This window comes from Musa acuminata, chromosome BXJ1-6 (genome assembly GCF_036884655.1).
Source record: "Musa acuminata AAA Group cultivar baxijiao chromosome BXJ1-6, Cavendish_Baxijiao_AAA, whole genome shotgun sequence".
Taxonomy (NCBI): Eukaryota; Viridiplantae; Streptophyta; class Magnoliopsida; order Zingiberales; family Musaceae; genus Musa; species Musa acuminata.
The window spans coordinates 13,468,945-13,486,934 of record NC_088332.1 but is presented as its reverse complement, the minus strand read 5'-3'; the positions used below and the strand labels follow the sequence as shown (position 1 = coordinate 13,486,934).

Here is a 17,990-nt window from a genome sequence, read left to right as displayed (position 1 = left end):
CAAATACGAATTCTATCCCGAACCCGATCCGACCACGTGGAAGGACAGCGGACGCTGAAGAATGATAACGGGTCGGACTTTTTTTTGGATGTTCGGATCTAACCGACCTATTTATATTTCTTAGTAAGTAATTGAAGTGAAAGATATAGATAACTGATGGGGCTCTAACTTCGGTTGCACACATATTATTATGTTTATTGATAAATGATAATAACAGTGAGTCAAATGGTTAATATTAGATACATTCGGCTATCGATATAGATACACTTGGTTATATGAATTTGCTAAGGGGGTGTTTTATCGGATTCGGATCAAGACCATGTGTGTGGACTCGGGTTAGCAAAGTCATCGATAAGGAAGGAGGAGTGTGTGTGGTTGACACCACACAATTTGGGAAGTTCTATTATTTGAGTTTGATCATGCATTCTCCTATTTTCACAAAATAATTAAATCTATCTCAAAGAATAATTTAGCTTAATACATGGAGGCAAAGACTTAATGAAATTTGTTCTGTTACTCCAATGTCTTTTGTTGGTGCTCTCGGCATGACAACACATGTGAGTTCTGTCGACGTCCATAACCCTCTTAGTGATCTTTCTACAAGTTTCAAGCCCCTTGCTATAGATAACAGTTGTATATACACACTTGTAGACAAAGAAGTGGCCTGCAAACTTCATCTGTCTTGCATGTTAATATTTGTAGAAGGGGCAGATAAGCAACAGGAAGAAATTAGTATGCAATGTGGCTGTCAGTTGCCTGAGATGATTTACCTTGACACTGTCCGAATTGCCCAAGAAAATATTTATTGTCCGAATGGGCAGATAAGTAACAGGAAGAAATTAGTATGCAATGTGGCTGTCAGTAGCATGAGAGAAGTAAATTAGATTGTCTTGAATCCCAGTTGACATAAACAAACATCACTGGCATAAACAGAATCCAAGTTAAGGTGAAGAAAAGTTCTAGATATTTCACCATCTACCACGATTTCGAGCTCGTTTGCTACAGTATGATGGGTCGACAAACAAATGATCCACGGAACACAACCAGTTTCCACCATGGGTAGGACCAGAATCACAGACGATCAAGAAACAAAGAGTACACCTCCTCCATGCACCATGGAGATTGCGTCAATGCTTCTTCTTCTGAACATAAATGTCTTCAACTCTCAGCCGCAGCTTTTGCTTCTTGCTGTTTCTTCACCATGGCTGCATGTTTCTGCCCCGCAATGTGATATTCATATACTTTCTGACTGTTGACCACTACATTACAAAGGGTGCAAACCTTCACCTCTTCTGCTGCTGCCCCTCCCTCGAGAACCCTGCGCTTTTTCTCCTCCAACTCCTCAGTTGTTGCTAGAGCACCTCTTTTCCTTTTTTGTTCACCTACATATTTTTCTTCCTCAACAATGGATGTTTCCTTCTCCACAGCGGCTATAGGTTCTTCTTTTTCCTTTGCTGTAACAGACTCTTGTAGCTTCTGCAGATTTTTCTGATGCTTTTTCCCCTGTTTATGTATCATCAGGACTTCCTGAGTGTCGCAGTTGATCTTACAAACTTCACAATATGCTGATTGCACTACTTTGGTGGTCCACTTCTGGTCTTTCAGGGTCCTTTTCTTTGTTAGTTTAGAGGTAGGATGCATTGCCATGTTCCAATCTGGGAATTGCATATGGGATGGAATTGGGTGTTCCAGTTCCGTAGAAAATTGTGGTTGACCCTGCAGGCAAGTAGCATCCGAAGAAACCAATGGAAAACTTGTAAAAACTTAAAAAGAATGAAGAAGTAAGCCACCTGACTGGAGACTTTCAATGGCGTAAATTTGAAAAGAATAAAGTAAGACGCCTGACTATATTTTTCAATGGCATCAGGAAAACAATTTCCCAATCATCCATAAAACGATACTCTCCCCTAAGAAGAAACAGAAACATTTTTTCTTCGGCCAAAGGCTTATAATTTGAACCAAATTGAATGCATGTTGTCCTATATGGGCTGTATCATAATTGTGTTATACCAGCATATCTATAAGCAGTCAGAACATTAAAGATACAAGGATACTAATGAAAACGTCCAAAAACAATGGTCAATCTTGTAAAACATAATCCAATTATTGTAAAATAGTGAGCAGCTGAAAGAACTAGTAGTCTCAAAAATTTGAGTAGTAAGCCTGTAGCCATACCAAAGATAATACTAAATCAAGGGCACTGGACATATAAGCAGGAAAAATATACAATATATGTATTTTGAATCATTAAAAATCAAATTGAGGATCTTTGTCCACTGGTTAACTGCTAAGCCGGATACACAGAATTAAACAACATGATCAGTTGAGGAATTTATACATTTAAGCACCAAAAGTTCCATTTTCAATTACACCCAACAAAATAGCATCTTACAACTTCTTTCCAAATTCTTTTTTGGATAAAATAGCTACAAGTTGGAGACAAAAGATATCCATACTTATAACATAACAGATCTAATTCTATTTCAATAATAGTCTACCATTTACAGGAAAATCTAAACGCTCACCAGAGAAAAAGGATGAGTTACTATCAATACCGCAAAAAATTTTAACCGAAAATAAGCTATAAAGTTATCAGCATCTTGCATAGCAAGATCGGCTGATCATATTTGTTTGTTTTATATTACTAAAAAACAGTTGGTATATTGTGTAAATGCATGATGGAAGAAAGGGTTGAAAGGTGTTAGAACGAACTAACATAACAGCTGGTAAAATAGGAATTATAACAATAAAAATGCAACATGATAATATATATAAATTTGGCAACAGTTTTTCCTGAAGATCTCTTGCGGGAAAAGGATAATGTCCAACTTAGAGTTGTCAGTTATATCCTTTATGGAAATGGCAAGTCAATTCAAGGAATTTCTCACACAAGTATTCAATTAGTTCCGACTTTCTTAGTATTGAATTGGGATCAGGAACAATATGGTTCTCCGGGTGAGTTTTACGCTTCCTTTGTTACGGTAAGAACAAATGATCTGATTCATGATTTAATAAGAATTGAGGTGGTCAAGTCCACTATGTCGTATACCAGAAAATGAAATGATAGGACTAGTTCAGGATTGATTTGCAATAATGGATTAGGTCGCACAAATATCAATCCTCGTTTTCACAAGCCCAGGGTTCAATCACTCACCCAACATCAAGGTACTATTGGTACATTGTTAAATCGAAATAAGGAATTCCAATTTTTGATAATTCTGTCATCATCCAATTGATCCAAGGGTGAACATGACTAACTCCGAGCAAGCAACGTCTGATGATTGTCTTTTACCCTTGAGATATATTTACAGAAGAGGGAAGAGTTTCAAAAATGAAGAACTGGAAGAGGAATTAAGACAAACACTTACAGCGCTATGACCGAGTGGATTAGCGCCGGGGAATGGATGAATCGCCTCCACCGCGAATCCATGTTGTTCGCTACCACCACGACCGTGGTAGTACAACGACACCCCGGAAACCCCCGCCGTACCTTCTCCTCCGCGATATGAGCAGGATGCCGGGTGAAGGACCTCGTGCCCACCGCGGGGAGCGTAGAAGCCACCGACATAGGGATCTACCGGGAACGGGCGGTGGATGGGCCCGGGAACCGCCGGCGGACTTTCTTGTCCAGGATAAGGGTAGGGCACCGGGTGAAGGCCGTCGTGCACACCACGGGTTGCGTACAGGCGACTGGCATAGGGATCGGCTGGGATCCGGTGGTGACTGGCATGGGCGTCAGGTCTGACTGCGGTCTCAGGATCGCCAGGAGGATAAGGGTTGGGGTGAGGATTAGGATAGGGATAGTAAGCGACGGGGTGGGGAAGGAGATGCTGCGGGACGGGCTGCGGCGGCGGTGCGCTGTAGAGGTGGGATTCGGGGTGGTGGTACGTCGGCGGCGGCTGCGGCGGCGCCTGGGGTTCGGCCCACCTACGGCTGTAATCCATAACCTAGAGAGGTAGTGGCAATGGGGAGAGAGAAGGCGAGAAGATGTGATGTACTCCTCCGCCACGGTAGCTTTGGCAGAGAGAACGACACCACAACCGGTGCAGTTACCGTGCGCATTGTCGTGCTACTACCTGCGCTGCTGCAATAAAGTAAAACAGAAAACAAAAAAGAAAAGAAAATTCCAAGGATAAGTCACAAGAAACATGCGTTTGGAATAAGATTCTTCCTTCAGTAAATGTCATTACATAATAATTACCAGTTTATGATATTAATGCACTCGTGCCTTGTTGAGCTAATGGTCGATTAATAATTTTCCATCTGTATCTCATAATAATTAATACTAGCATTAAACAATGCAATTTATCAATTGATTCAAATCTTCATGTAAGATTCTCATGACTTTCAAGTAATATTACCAATTTGAATTCATTTTTTTTTTCTATTTAGTATTGAAATTTTAATTTGCAACATATAAAGCCAAACAATGTTTTAAATTGATATAAAGTTCGATTAAATTTGAAATAAGTTAAAACGTTATAAACAAAATTTTAAACACATATGTCTCTATTATAAGTCTTATCTAAGAATGAAAAAGGTCTAAATTTTAACCATTTTTCGAACTTTACTTTTTTTTTTTCCCATCATTTGGTATTTTAAAATTAAAATATGAGATAAGCACCTAAAATTGATTTACAATTTACGGCTCATTTACATGCAATTATAAACATCAAATAAAAATCAGAGTCGCCTAAATTTCATGTTTTCACACTTCATTTTACTAAATTATGGGTCTTAGTTTTATCATTTTGTATACTGTAAATGAAGAAACGATCATAAATCGATTGACAGTTTAACTGTGTGATTTCAACTCGTGTGCATACAAAGATAAAACTTATAGCTCATTTATAAATGATTTTAGTATGAAAATTACTTATAGGGGGACATCGCATTATTGTGATTTTGGGTGTACCGTACGATGAGTCATAAACGATCGAGATGTAAAGATCATCATCGCACGACGCGATTCTGATATCCGGAACTCGACCGGGCCGCTACACAATAATAGCCGTCGGATCGCAGCACCCGACGGCCCTACATGGTTTTCCTGACTGACGTCGGACTATAACTCGAGACTACCATTAATAAGACACTCTCACTGGCTACGCACAATTGGCTTAAATAAGAAAACCATCTTGATCACATCGAAATACCTGGTTGGCTTCGTCTGTCTTGTTGTCTTGGAATTTATGTTGAATATCCAATTCATCCTCTTGTATGGTATGCATAGAACCCGAAACGATTTACCTGCAATCAGTCGAGCGAGAAGTGAACGTCCACACCTCAATATCTTCTCTTGCAGATGGAAAGAGCATCACCCACGCCACCGAGGTCATCGACAACCTTGATCCAGTTGCAGTCGCCAGGACAGAGAGACCAAGCCACCACCTCCCTCTTCGACTGGCATGAGCTCCGAACCATCATCGGCCTCCTCGGCCATGCGCTGACACCCCGGTGGACACCGAATCACCGGAAGACGCAGAGCGGCAACCTGTACGACTCGTTGGAGCTCAAGGCAGTGGTGAACCAGATCGACAGGACCCTGCACGCAGCCCAGCATGGTTGTTCACCCTACCGGAGCCCGAACCTGCTGAAGAAGTTTTTCAGGAAGAAGAGCAAGAAACTGAAGCAGGTTGCAGGACCAGAACCAGAGAACGGACATACCTCTTCCAGCCATGCGGGACAGAGCAGAGGGATTGTCCCAAAGATCTGGAAGAAGCTCAAGAGGGCCTTTCGAAGACGACGGTCAGCTTAAACCAGACCTCTGCCGGGGCCCTGATGCATGAAGATCAACATAAATTTGCATCAGTTCTACACACAGAAAAACTACCAACGCACTGAAGAACATGAGAGGAAAGCAAGTAGAAATATACAACCTTGTCCAAACTATTAACAAACAAAATGTTTCTCCTTGTACACTGTTGCCAAGGCATACTACAGGTTGCTGTCCCTTCTTTCTGTGTTTCCCTTCAACTCCTATGCTTCTAGCTGTATCATCTTCCATTTTCGTGATCTCTTGCTTTAGTTTATGCACATAGACCACAGCAAAGTATTTGCACCTTTTCCAAAAATTTCACTGAATAATTCTTTATGAAACATAACAAGGAAAAGACAGTAACAAATCTTAGAAGTTTTGAACTGTAAAGTACAATTTCACATGGACTATGCAACGAGCCCACAAGCATAAGGAGGAAATGGACATAGATCCAATGTCAAGCCTCCATGATACTAATTATAGGCAGCTGTAAGTGACACGTATAAAGAAAACATACAAACTAAAGAACAAAGATGTTATGTATAATGTACAAGAATTTTCTGATATCTACAAAAACCACAGTATGATTTATGATTTCAACTTCATGGAGGAAAGGATATTAAGGTGTCCAATAGCCATCGATATTTGCCCAGGTACTATGAAAGCCTTAGTGCCATCTCCTGTAGAAGGGCCCGTTTCTGTGAGGCAGTGATCACATGGCTGCTTTCAGCATTCTCTAGCACATCGGTTATTATTGCAGCGGCATGACCAAGCGGCTCCTCTGATACTCTCTTCAACATGAAAGCCTAAGTACTCAAACGAGTACAACATGAAAGGGGAATATATTGAGTATTAGTATAATAATGGCACAAAATATGGAGGTAGGTATGAAACCTGGCCATGATGAGATATTGCTAATGTGCATGGCTGCTGAATCCAAGGCTCCCCATCAACTTGAACAGGGAATGGAACAAATAACTGAATCTTAATTAGCTGGCCTTGTGCTAGTCTCCGAGCTCGAGAAAGCCCAACCTAGTACCACATGAGAATTTTCAGATTTTGACTCCCATTTAAAATAAATTATACTATGTTAAGTATCACTAGACTACAGTTCATGAACAACAAATCTAGCTTTATATGCCAACGTGATTAAGTTAGAATTCAGCTAAGGAAAAACAAAACAAAAGTTTTTTTTTTTTAACAAAAGTTAATGAACAACAATTTTGGCTTTATATGCCTCCGTGATTAAACTAGAATTTCGCTAAGGGAAAAAAAGAGAAAAGACATAATTCAGCTATCTACCTGAAGCGTCCCCAGATGCCAAGTCCCGCTGATACTGACAACTTCTATCATCTTGTCATGCATTGACTGAGGATCAAAATTGTCATTGTTGTCCTCCTCATTTTGCCATAAGTCAACACCTCCCATATAACTTCCAATGTTTGCAACAAGTATTCCTTCTGCGTCCTGCAGATATTCAGTACATTCAGCATTTTGCATGAAGTACATGAAGCAACATGGAATGAGAAGAAAGGCCATCCAATGAACTTAGTTCAAACAAATATTAAGCGCAGGACACTATTAGTGAAATTGAGGTCAAAAGTAAGCAGCCTTAAAGACAAGAAAGAAAAAGCAAGGTTGCAAGAACTGATTTGGACACAAGTACATGCAAGGAAAAGTGTACACACAGGTTACAGTAGAGTCATCCCTACCTACACATGATTTTGAGATATAGTAGACACACAGGCACTATAACACCTTCAAGCAAAAAGAAAAAATCTAAAGGCATATGATAGTCATCAAGACGATACCACACTCCAATGTACTTATGTAAAGATACACATTAGTTATTTGTGGCATCCACTTCTAGGATGTGATAGCTTGATTTAAACTTTACCATGATTAACACACATCTTACAGGATAACTCATACCTCAGGAACCTCTATTTCAACTCCATCAACCTCTAATCTGATCTGCCAAGGTAGGTCTGCGAATGTCCTATCCATGATGTTCTTTGCACCTTCTCTTGCATAAAGCATCTTATTTAGGAACTGCAGTCAAGCCAAGATAAAACCTTGAGCTGCTAAATCATGTAAAACCACAAAAACAAAATAAATAACATCATAAGAGATCAGCAAATTAAATCCAATTTTTCAATGTTAGCTGACAAAACATAGGAGTTGAGGCTCTATTATGCTGCTACATAAAACATGAATAACTTTAATATTATTATTAGGAAGGTAGGCAAATGGATAAAGATACCAGTTAAATTTTGCTTGTTGCTGCTACAAAATGAATTTATGATTATATACTTTTAAGCAATCTTGCAATACAATTCCCATGTAAAGCATTTAAAACCCTACTCTCTAGATTGACCCCAACCGCTACTCGAGGATTGTGTGCAAACATCTTTCAATCACAACTACATCACTCTAAAATCTTATGCTGGAATCATGTCCTTCAATGAACTCTGGAAGGTGGGCATGCAACCACAGTGGTAGAAGTCCGAACCAGATTGGCATGTAACATGCAGTTCTTTCTGTACGTATGACTAAAATTTCCAACTCACATCAAGCCCAGTATCTGCACTAACTCAGAGCTGATTCTCATGAGCTGCTGCAGTCCCACATGGAATCCTTCTAGTACTAAACCAAATCGCACACCATTCTTCATTTGCTGCTTTGTGCGTATCAACATATTATATGGTTTGTAATGGTAGCCAAAATAAAGAGCCAAGAAGCTCAGATCAGTTCCCGATCCTAACTTTGAGCGGTTAAAAGCTACCACTCCATCCATCAGAAGTTACTACCAAACTTTGAGCAGCTAAAGCAATAATTTCATCTGCCTAAAAAACAGAAAGCTCGAGAACATGTTTTCAAATGTCATCCAAAATTTTCTTATTTCCAGTTCAAGCTTTATAAAGTACCAACCAGTTTGAGACCACAATTAACTTCAGAGGTAACTATTCATCGAATTTTGTGACATAAAAGGAACAGAAGAAAAGTTATAAAAGGAACAGAAAAGTCCCTAGTCACATTTAGTGCAGAGCTAGCTGTCGGCTACATGCACCACCATGTCATGGGCCCATATGTAACAGCCCCACCTTAGTTGGTCATCTTGGAGCTAGAGGCCCAATCAGGCTTAGTGCAGCCTTATACAGCACGCACTGGCTCCAATTCTAGCAACTGTAGCAGGCAGCAGTCTGGGCTAGCCTGAAAATGGTTTTTTCATTTTAAGGATACCTAACTTAAGTAAGAAAAGGGAGGAGAAATCTCACCTAAAATAGATAACAGCTCGATCCAGAAAAGATTTAGAATAAAAAAGACTAAACTACTTTAACAACAACTGAGAGAAGCTGCCAAGCCTCCTCATAAAAAACCTAGTGACTTTAAATTAGCATTTTAATATTAGAAGGAGCTCTATAGGTGCAGTTTGAGTCTAATTGGTGCCTGATGGGATTTTCATTTTAAGGAAACCTAACTGAAGTAAGAAAAGGAACGAGAAATCTCACCTAAAACAGATAATAGCTCGATCCAGAAAAGATTTAGAATAAAAAAGACTCAACTACAACAACAACTGAGAGATAAGCTACCCAGCCTCGTCAAAAAAACCTAGTGGCTTTAAATTAGCATTTTAATATTAGGAGTTCAATAGGTGCAGTTTGAGTCTGATCGGTGCTTGACAGTCCTCCACAGATATATAATATGGGTTAGAGAAGTTGTTTAGCTACTATGAGTTGGATTTGGCAAGTGGTGAAGGATTCTTTTAGTGGAATTTCACATCATTACAGAACTCCCAGACACAAGAATTTTCACTGTTCAAACAAAAATTTGTAGGGGGAAAAATGATGAAAATAGATACCTGATTGAAAAACTTTTCAGGGTTTTCTTCACGAAGATTATGAATGTCTAGGGCAACCTTTGCATCACATCCAATCCCTGTAAATATATAAGAATAAATTATTGGTCTATTCAAAGGACCATAGGAAATCTTGCACTGTATACTTTGCATTGCATACCTAGATAGTTATTCATAAATTTCGGGGGATGGACATGCTTAGATTGCAAATCTTCTATTGTTATCTTCCACCTATCAAGAATGGTGACTGCAGCATGCTCTATGTGGTGCAAAACTGTGCATAGACCTCCTTGTCTTTGGATAGCCCCAAGACCACCTCCCCAGGACAAAACTCTTGCAAGATCATTGCCTGTGCCAGCTGGAAGAATTGCAACAGGTGGAGGTGATTCATAGTTTTGTTTGTCTATGGCATCAAGCACCCAACCAACTGTACCATCTCCACCACATACAAGTATCCTAAAGTGGGGTACCTTTCTGAATAAAGATAATCCTGCCTCTGGCCCATTTGTCGAACTCAACTCAAAGACCTGGAAAAATAGTAGGAAAGATATAACAACCATTAGCAGAGACAATGCTACTTCATCTGTCAAGGTAAGTGTGTAAGCAGGTAAAAATCTAGAAACACAATCTACCTTTGACACAACAAAAAGGAACCAAAGGAAAACAGATATGGGACTTGGGGATCGGGGATCGGGGATTGACAGGGTTTAAAGTAAGAAGTTTCACAATGCCAGAATCATTGATTACAGAAATCTCAACCACCTCTTTGTGATATAGGAGAACTAAACAAGAAATAAAAAGGCAAATCTGGGGGAGAAAATTTGGCTATTTAGTAACTTAGTTTCTTTCTGATATTAATATTAATTGTCTTCCTTCTTTTTGAATTATTCCCAAAGTCTGATAATTTCATTCAACTCAATCAATATGATGAGCTCCATTCATATTTTTTTCACCTGAGTTACACCCATCGATCTATCAGTCCAAATAATGGCTGAAAAGTATTTGGCGTAGGTCCCAAGCCTTAGATAATATCCAATTTAGTGTTAAACGTCCTAAATGGAAATAAAAGGTTTAAACTGACAAATGTCATAATTTAACAAAGGGTGTCATCAAGGCAGTTTATTCAAATAACTAAGACTGAACTAACCCAGATCACATGCCGTTTTATCACCATTGCCGACTCAGATAACCTAATAGCTGTTGTGACCAATCCAAAAATGATGCTTTAATTTATTTAGCTAGTTGAAACAATTTTATCTGATTTCTTGAAAAAAGCACCCTCCGGATTTAGATTGATTAAGAAGGTCAATAAATAGTCAAAGATTCAAAAAGTCAGTGGAATAAAATGATATTTACATATTAAAGGTTAAGATAACATAAAATGGAACAAAACTCAAACATACCAATAAATTGAAGCTTTTGCATGCATAAGCAAAATGAAGTAGAAATTCAATTACCAAACCAATGGTCAGCTATCAAGAAGAAACAGAATAATGTTTTTGTGGACCATCATTGAATTAAAATGTTTTACATGTAAATATTAAATAAATATGATTCTGGCAAAGAACTGAAACAACAAAACACAAGGTAGATTTGCATTAAAGAGGAAAAAAATTACAAAAGGGGTCACCAAAAAACAAATAAGCTTTTCTTTCTCTTTTCTTGTTGGAACATAAAGCAATGATCAAAGTCAATACAAAATTTATAAATTACACCTAGTCTGCACCATAGTGTACAGGAAGCTCAATAGCAGCTAAAAATTGCAAAACTGCAGCATGATATAATTCTCAATAACTCACTGTTGAAAGGATGATTTAAAAAGAAAAAAAATTAGAATCAGGGAGCGGATAACATTGTTATATCAAACCATTCTAACAACTAACCTGTACAGGGTTCAAAAGAATGTGCAGCCTACGTCTCAATGAGTCACCACGTTGTGCACCACTTTTCTTATTAATGAAAACAAGTAGTGGTCTGGCATCAGAAGGTATGTCGACGAATTCATATTTTTGGTTGTTCACCATATTATGATAATCATTTTTTTTAGTAAATGAGGCACTTCTTCTTGGCTCCGCCTTCATCACATCTTCATGATCACTATCACCACCTTGATGGCGATTCCCAGCTTCAGTGACTCCATTACAATGTTCACCATTACCAAGGGAGCCCTTAGACACTGAGTGAGAATCTGCTATGCTATCCTTAGATGAGCCATTTGTACTATTGTTATCAGCAGAATCAACAGAAATTTCCATGTCATGCTTGTACTTTTTAGTCTGATTCATAATATGTCCCCGTACAGTAGATGCCAGTTCATTTGCCCCATGTGTTATAGAGCTCAGGAAACCACTTTTTTCAGTCTTGCTCAAGTCCTTCACAAAGAGTGGTGACAAGATAAGGCGCCTAAATGGTCCTAGGTCACAAATATCACCTGTTTCATTAGCCATATTTATGTGACAATCCACATGTACGGGGTGTTGGCACCACATACAACACCAAACTGGAGAGCCACTAAGAAAAGATCCACTGCAAGGCTCTTCACAATAACTGCAGCAAGGAGTTTCTTCAGTTTGATCAGCTGCTTCTGTCCATTGTACAGTCCATTGGTGGATTACATGTTTATAACCTATCATGGAGACACATTTGCAATCTTGGTGTGCCTTTGAAGAGCATGCCAAGTGTGCAGCAGCGCCACAAACATCACACAGGTATACTGAACTATTCGTAGTCATCATCTGTCCAAGAGGTTGAGGTGGTACCACATCCTCCAAGCACACACAACATTTTAGACCTTTCGCATGAGAACCAGATTCTGCGCTCCAACTATGAGCAACACCTGGAACCTTATGCTTTGCTTTTCTACGCTTCCTTGTCCTGGCTATAGCCTTCATCCAGTTTAAACTGAGAGTCCGCCGCCATACGGTCAACAAGTAAACCAAAGACAAAATCCCAATAAATGCAGATATTAAATAGACACCAAGAGAACTCCAGAACTCTGCCATACCAGAAGAATGTTTACCCCACCAAAAGCTCTCTTCAAAAGCATCCATTCCTTTTGGTGACCTAATAGTATTATATATATGTGGTCTATGATAAAGAAAGCAATTATGCTTCTTAACTTCCAAGTTGCAGGTCAAAGTTCAAATTCATGCATGTGAAGATTAAAAAACGAAGCTGCACAAGGGAATGTTGTAATCGAGGAAGAGGCTTAACCACGTTATGTTCCTGAGGAGCAATTCTTCCCGAATGCAATTCAATAAAGGCTCCCAGCACCTTAAGTGAATTAGGATAACAGCTCTGAAAAAATCAAAATTACATTGGAGGTATCTGTCATGGACCCTAGTCTTCCTATAGAATTCATTTTTCCACCATCAGGTCTTAATTACCAATAATTTGGGAATACTTTAGTTCAAGAGACCAAACCATAAGTTTCTGATTTCTTCTTACAAACTATTGGCCTCACTTTGATCTGCAATAAATAAATAAAAGAGAATATATGTTAATAATACTTAGCTGGAGAAGTATTCCAACTTATGTAAGATGGGACATTAAAAAATATTATGCATACAATCAACATTTCCAACTCTTTCTATATCTTCAAAGGCTGATATACACAAAACCCAATGCCATATCTGAAAAACACAACAGTATGTCCATTACAATATGCTAACAATATACAAGACTATATAGAACTCAAAAAACTAATAAACAACCAAATTAGTGAAGCAAAACAGATACCACAAGAATCAACTAATCATTTGGTCACTTAATTTTGCCGACTAAGCTGTACCAACCAAACTTCCTAGCAAGAGACAACTAGGTGCCTAACCTGGCTGACGCACTCTTAGCCTGGTTCAATCTAGCTTTTCCTCGAGTGAATTTCTGGTTCAAATTAAAAGACCTGATTTATCACAATAAATCTGGATTTGGAAAAGGCTAGTCTCAGAGTGAACTTCCCAAAATACAATAATGGCCAGATCAACCTCACTGTAAATACTACATGATTCTCTTGATACAATCATATTAATTCCAAATATAAAGATACTATCAAGTATCAACACATATTACTAGTATCTACAACTAGTTGTTTCACCATACTATGATTTTTTTTTTCAAATAAAAGATATCCGTTACTCAAAAAAAGTGATTACAGATCTAATGGGGAGAGGAGAGACAATGATAGAGGGTGATTCCTAGACGTTGGTGAGGCCCCGAGATGCTAGAAAGTGAGCTTCACTGTTAGAGCTACAGGGAATGTGACAGAAACTAACAACAATGACCTCCTTGGCTACAAACAAAATGTACCGAAAGAGAGAAGATAGGCACCAAGGTACCTCGATTACATTAGAAACATAGTTGATGCAGTTCATAGAGTCAGAGAGGATCAAAAGGCATCGAAGATCAAGCGTTTAAGCTCGTTGGAGCCCCTTAAGGATGGCAACACCTTCGGCTTGAGTGGAGGAAGCGACAAAACATGGAGAACATCCAGCCGCAATCAAGTTGCCTTGTACATACCAAATAGTATGTCCATAGCCTGCACCGTGTTGGTTAGGTAAAAAAGCTCCATCGCATTCGAGAACAGAATCATGCAGCGGAACGGTGGAAATGGTTATAGTGTTGATGGACAAGTTCCCCTCGCATCTCTTGTTGAATTGAATGAGGTCATTGGTGGAAATCACCACCTTCCTCCATAATGAAGAAGTTTTGGCTTGAAGGTTGCAAAAGGAGTTGCGATTTAACCAAAGATGCCAAAGTGAAAGGCCAATAATACTTCAAAGCAGAGTCTGCCATACCGAATCATACCGCCCGGTATGGGCGGTACGTACCGGTCCGACAGGCCAACGGTATGTACCGATCCGACCGGTACCGATCCACACTGTAGCACTGCTACAGTGCTCGGTGCACCTGGGTGTACCGCTCGGTACACCATACCGTACCGGTATCGAGCCCAGGTCGAAATACCGGTATGGTACGATATTGCGAACCTTGTAATTCAAAGATCATAATTTGGAATAAGGTTGGAAGGATGCGTTTCAAGAAGCCAGGAGCTTTGATGCCAGGTACCAAGGAGTGTGAAATTGGGTCGTAGGTGATTTTGAGCGATTGCCCAGGATTCTTGAGCAAGATCACATTCAAAGAAAAAACATGCCTAGGAGAGACAGAGTAATGCTTGCAAACATGACAGCTATCAATTTGAGCATGGAGGATTCCGGAGATGTAACTAGATGTAGGCAATCTATTGAGCAAAAGTTTCCAAATTAATATTTTGGTTTTGAGATAGACATTTAGGCTCCACATAACCATCCATCAAGGCCAATCATCTTCATCTTTATGGTCCTCCTTTCTCAACAACTGGTAAGCGCTTTTACTAGAAGCTTGACCGCCCAAGAGTCATCATCGGGGCGGGCTGAAATATGGATGCTTTGAATCATCTAAATTATGAGGGGGTGAAACGATCTTCGAAGAGTATGGGAATTCCAGTGATTTCCCACTATAGTGTGAATTGGCTTAAAAGGTTACACGATTATGATATATCCTTAGTTTCTAAGGAAACTAAAAACATTTCCTGTTGAAGTTGCAAACTAAAATAGACGATAAAATTCACAATAACCAATCCAAACAGTCTATTGACATCGAAGACAATTATAACTTCAATATTTTCCGAATATTAAGCGCAAACTGAGAGTCCTTAAAACTGTAATCTTCAAGAAGAGAAACAAAGTCCAGAACCCTACACCAACTCAAATGCCTCCATCCGCACCAAAAACTCAAGAAAAATATAATTCAAGAACTAGGAATCCATAGGAAACGGGAATCGAACACCATCTGTCACCAATCATAACACGACTGAGTATAAATCGACGGAGGCCAGCAAAATTCAAGGATCAGACAAAGAAAGCATCAAAGATGAAGGGGAAAGGAGTTTCGACCTAAAAGCACGGGAAAATCATATTCCACGTACCAGACCGCGACTCCTCGAAGGGCACCTGCGCGAGATGAAATCGACCAAAGCCGCCCTCCCACCCCAAACCGATCTCCACGGCCTGTATCCGATTCCAAGGATCCGAACGAACACGGGTTCTTAACCCCTCTCCCGCTTCCCTCCTCCTCTATGTAACAACGAGACACAATTACTCAAAGAAAACCACCGTTTATAATCACAAATGGAAACTTCGAGTGGGGGGGCCACCCCTGGTGTCGGATCCTGACCGTCGACTTCTCGATCCGCGGCATGCAGCAGCCGTCAGATCCCAATTAAGCGGTGATCGATGCCAGCCATCCACCCACGTGTACTTCGTTCGTCGTCGTAGGGCCCCCTGATGGAAATCGTGGGTAGCCCGTAACGTCGCTGTAGCGGAATCTTCGGGCTCCACCTGGCCGAACCGCTGGGGTCCACTGATCGGACCACCGCGATCATGCCACGTAACGGGAAAGGTGAGGTGGTCCAGGCAGAGTAGTCTAGCTTAAGTGGATCCGACCCATGAGGACATGAAGGATTGCATCAGGAGCGGAGCACGATAAGAATGAGAGTGTACGCCCACCGATCGAATGTAGTCATCTCATTAATCGAGTCGTACATAAATAATAAAAGCTGCTTTTACATGATATTATTTAAATGAGTAGAAGCAAAGTATCAGATTCATTCATATTAATTTGAAGTTGGTAAAGGCCATGAAGTGAGATCGTTAGCTTCTACCAGACGCTAAAAGAGATGCTCCACCATTTGGCTATGCGTGCGCAACGTTTCTCGTTCGGATACTTCCTGCAAGCATTCATGGTGAGGAACTGCATGCACTCGAACAAGCAAGGCCAGGAATTCTCACTCGTTCGAAGAAACAAGACATCAGAAGCAAGGATCTCACACACTGCGGTCATCAAGCAAAGAGGAACAAGGCACGAGGAAGCGGTCTGCAATCCTATCAAGGGGAATTAGACTAGCTAGTAGCCGATGTACATGTGGACGTGGACGGCGAGGAGGAAGATGGCGAGGAGGCCGAAGTAGATGATGGAGTGGACGAGTATGGAGATGCCGCTGGTCTGGAAGTTGCCGAACTCGATGAAGCGGCTCCTGCCGGGGACCTGGAACAAGAGGCCCGGGGAGAGAAGGATGAACAGTATCACCGCCATGAACACCGGCCCCCAGTCTGCCATCTCTGCGGCTGCTCTGGATCTTCTTCTCCAACGCCGATGCTGTATGTCCTCAACGTAAGTACATGTATATGTATATATATATATATATACATGGGGGCGAGGGGATAACCGAGGAGAGGGGTAAGAAGGAGGTGGAAAGCTAATGGCCACGGAATCAAAGCAGGAGGAGGAGATCCCAAACCCCAGCACCGAGGTCACCACCCACAGTACTCACTGCACCATTTCCTGTCCTTTTAGTTTTCTTGGATTCAATCCGTTCAGAACATACTTGAAATGATCGTTGGTTGGTTTTATCATCGATTACACAATAATAATATCAGATAATATAAATAAAAAATATTTTTTTTTAAGGTTTAATGTAACAAATATTATATCGAGGAAAACTATTGATTTTAGACCTTAGAAGCCTTTTTGGATGTACGTAAGGAATATGAAGTTTCGCCGGCCACTCAAGGTATGAACTTTGGAGGGTGGAATGGGCCCCTCTACAGCCCAACTCAAAACCTGGGCTATTGGTTTATCAAGACTAATTCAGATTAAACCTTGGATTAGATTGGGATAACTGTAGGGATGATAGCGGTTTGGACATTCATAGATTTTACCCGAATCGGAATCGGAATCGGAATGTTATTGTTGCGACGAATTCTATTTGTCTGATGTGTAAGGGTGAAGAGTGAATCTAGATCCACTTTTAGATTCTGGTGAGGTATCAGGGGACAAAAATTATGTTAAGAGACATACTCGATAAAACTCTAACAAGAGATTCCGAAAATTCCATCGGATGTATAAGTAAATGTGTTCATCTCCGAAAACTCATTTGGAAGGTCTTTTTATAATGCAATACATGACAATCAAACTTGTAGAACTGACTTGATGTGTGTATATATATATATATATATTTGTGTGTGGTGGCTGTCTCTTTATCATGTGGCGTCCACGAAGAAAGATCTGCCATATGCAACAACTCATGAATCACGTGATTTATTTAATATTCTGAGCTCGCCGTGTACCGACAAAGATTTAAAATAAGATTCGATGTTTAGGGACGTCAGCGTGATGAACGGGGCTATGTTTGATGAAAGCACTGCCTGCTATGATTTGCCCTCTCTCTCTCTCTCTCTCTCTCTCTCTCTTTGTAACGACAAAGAGGGAGAGAGGGTGTTGAAAGTTGGTTTTTGCTTGTGCGGCATGACAACATGAGTTGGGGAGCCAATCTACTTA

At 40.1% G+C, this 17,990-nt stretch overlaps 2 protein-coding genes across 5 annotated transcripts; both read right to left on the bottom strand.

Annotated features, from left to right (window-relative positions):
• Positions 1-867: 867 nt before the first annotated feature.
• LOC135586495 (diacylglycerol kinase 1-like) lies at positions 868-15,738 on the bottom strand. 4 transcript variants are annotated; one of them, XM_065187537.1, is made up of 12 exons: positions 15,580-15,738; positions 11,501-13,086; positions 9,778-10,144; positions 9,621-9,697; positions 7,691-7,810; positions 7,061-7,225; positions 6,653-6,790; positions 5,668-6,564; positions 5,347-5,590; positions 5,157-5,250; positions 3,369-4,084; positions 868-1,716 (listed from the first exon to the last, which is right to left on the bottom strand). In XM_065187537.1, the coding sequence occupies exons 2-8, from the start codon at positions 12,665-12,667 to the stop codon at positions 6,415-6,417; spliced, it is 2,184 nt and encodes a 727-aa protein (XP_065043609.1). In that variant the 5' UTR covers positions 12,668-13,086; positions 15,580-15,738; the 3' UTR covers positions 868-1,716; positions 3,369-4,084; positions 5,157-5,250; positions 5,347-5,590; positions 5,668-6,414. The 4 variants fall into 4 exon arrangements, with proteins under 4 accessions (XP_065043609.1, XP_065043608.1, XP_065043610.1 ...); XM_065187536.1 differs by having other exon boundaries at positions 5,157-5,590; positions 5,668-5,778; positions 5,880-6,564; XM_065187538.1 differs by adding an exon at positions 13,186-13,249 and having other exon boundaries at positions 5,157-5,590; positions 15,580-15,720.
• A 799-nt stretch (positions 15,739-16,537) lies between these two features.
• LOC135677724 (uncharacterized) lies at positions 16,538-16,952 on the bottom strand. The gene has a single exon (XM_065190101.1). The coding sequence runs from the start codon at positions 16,767-16,769 to the stop codon at positions 16,557-16,559; it is 213 nt and encodes a 70-aa protein (XP_065046173.1). The 5' UTR covers positions 16,770-16,952; the 3' UTR covers positions 16,538-16,556.
• Between the last annotated feature and the right edge of the window lie 1,038 nt (positions 16,953-17,990).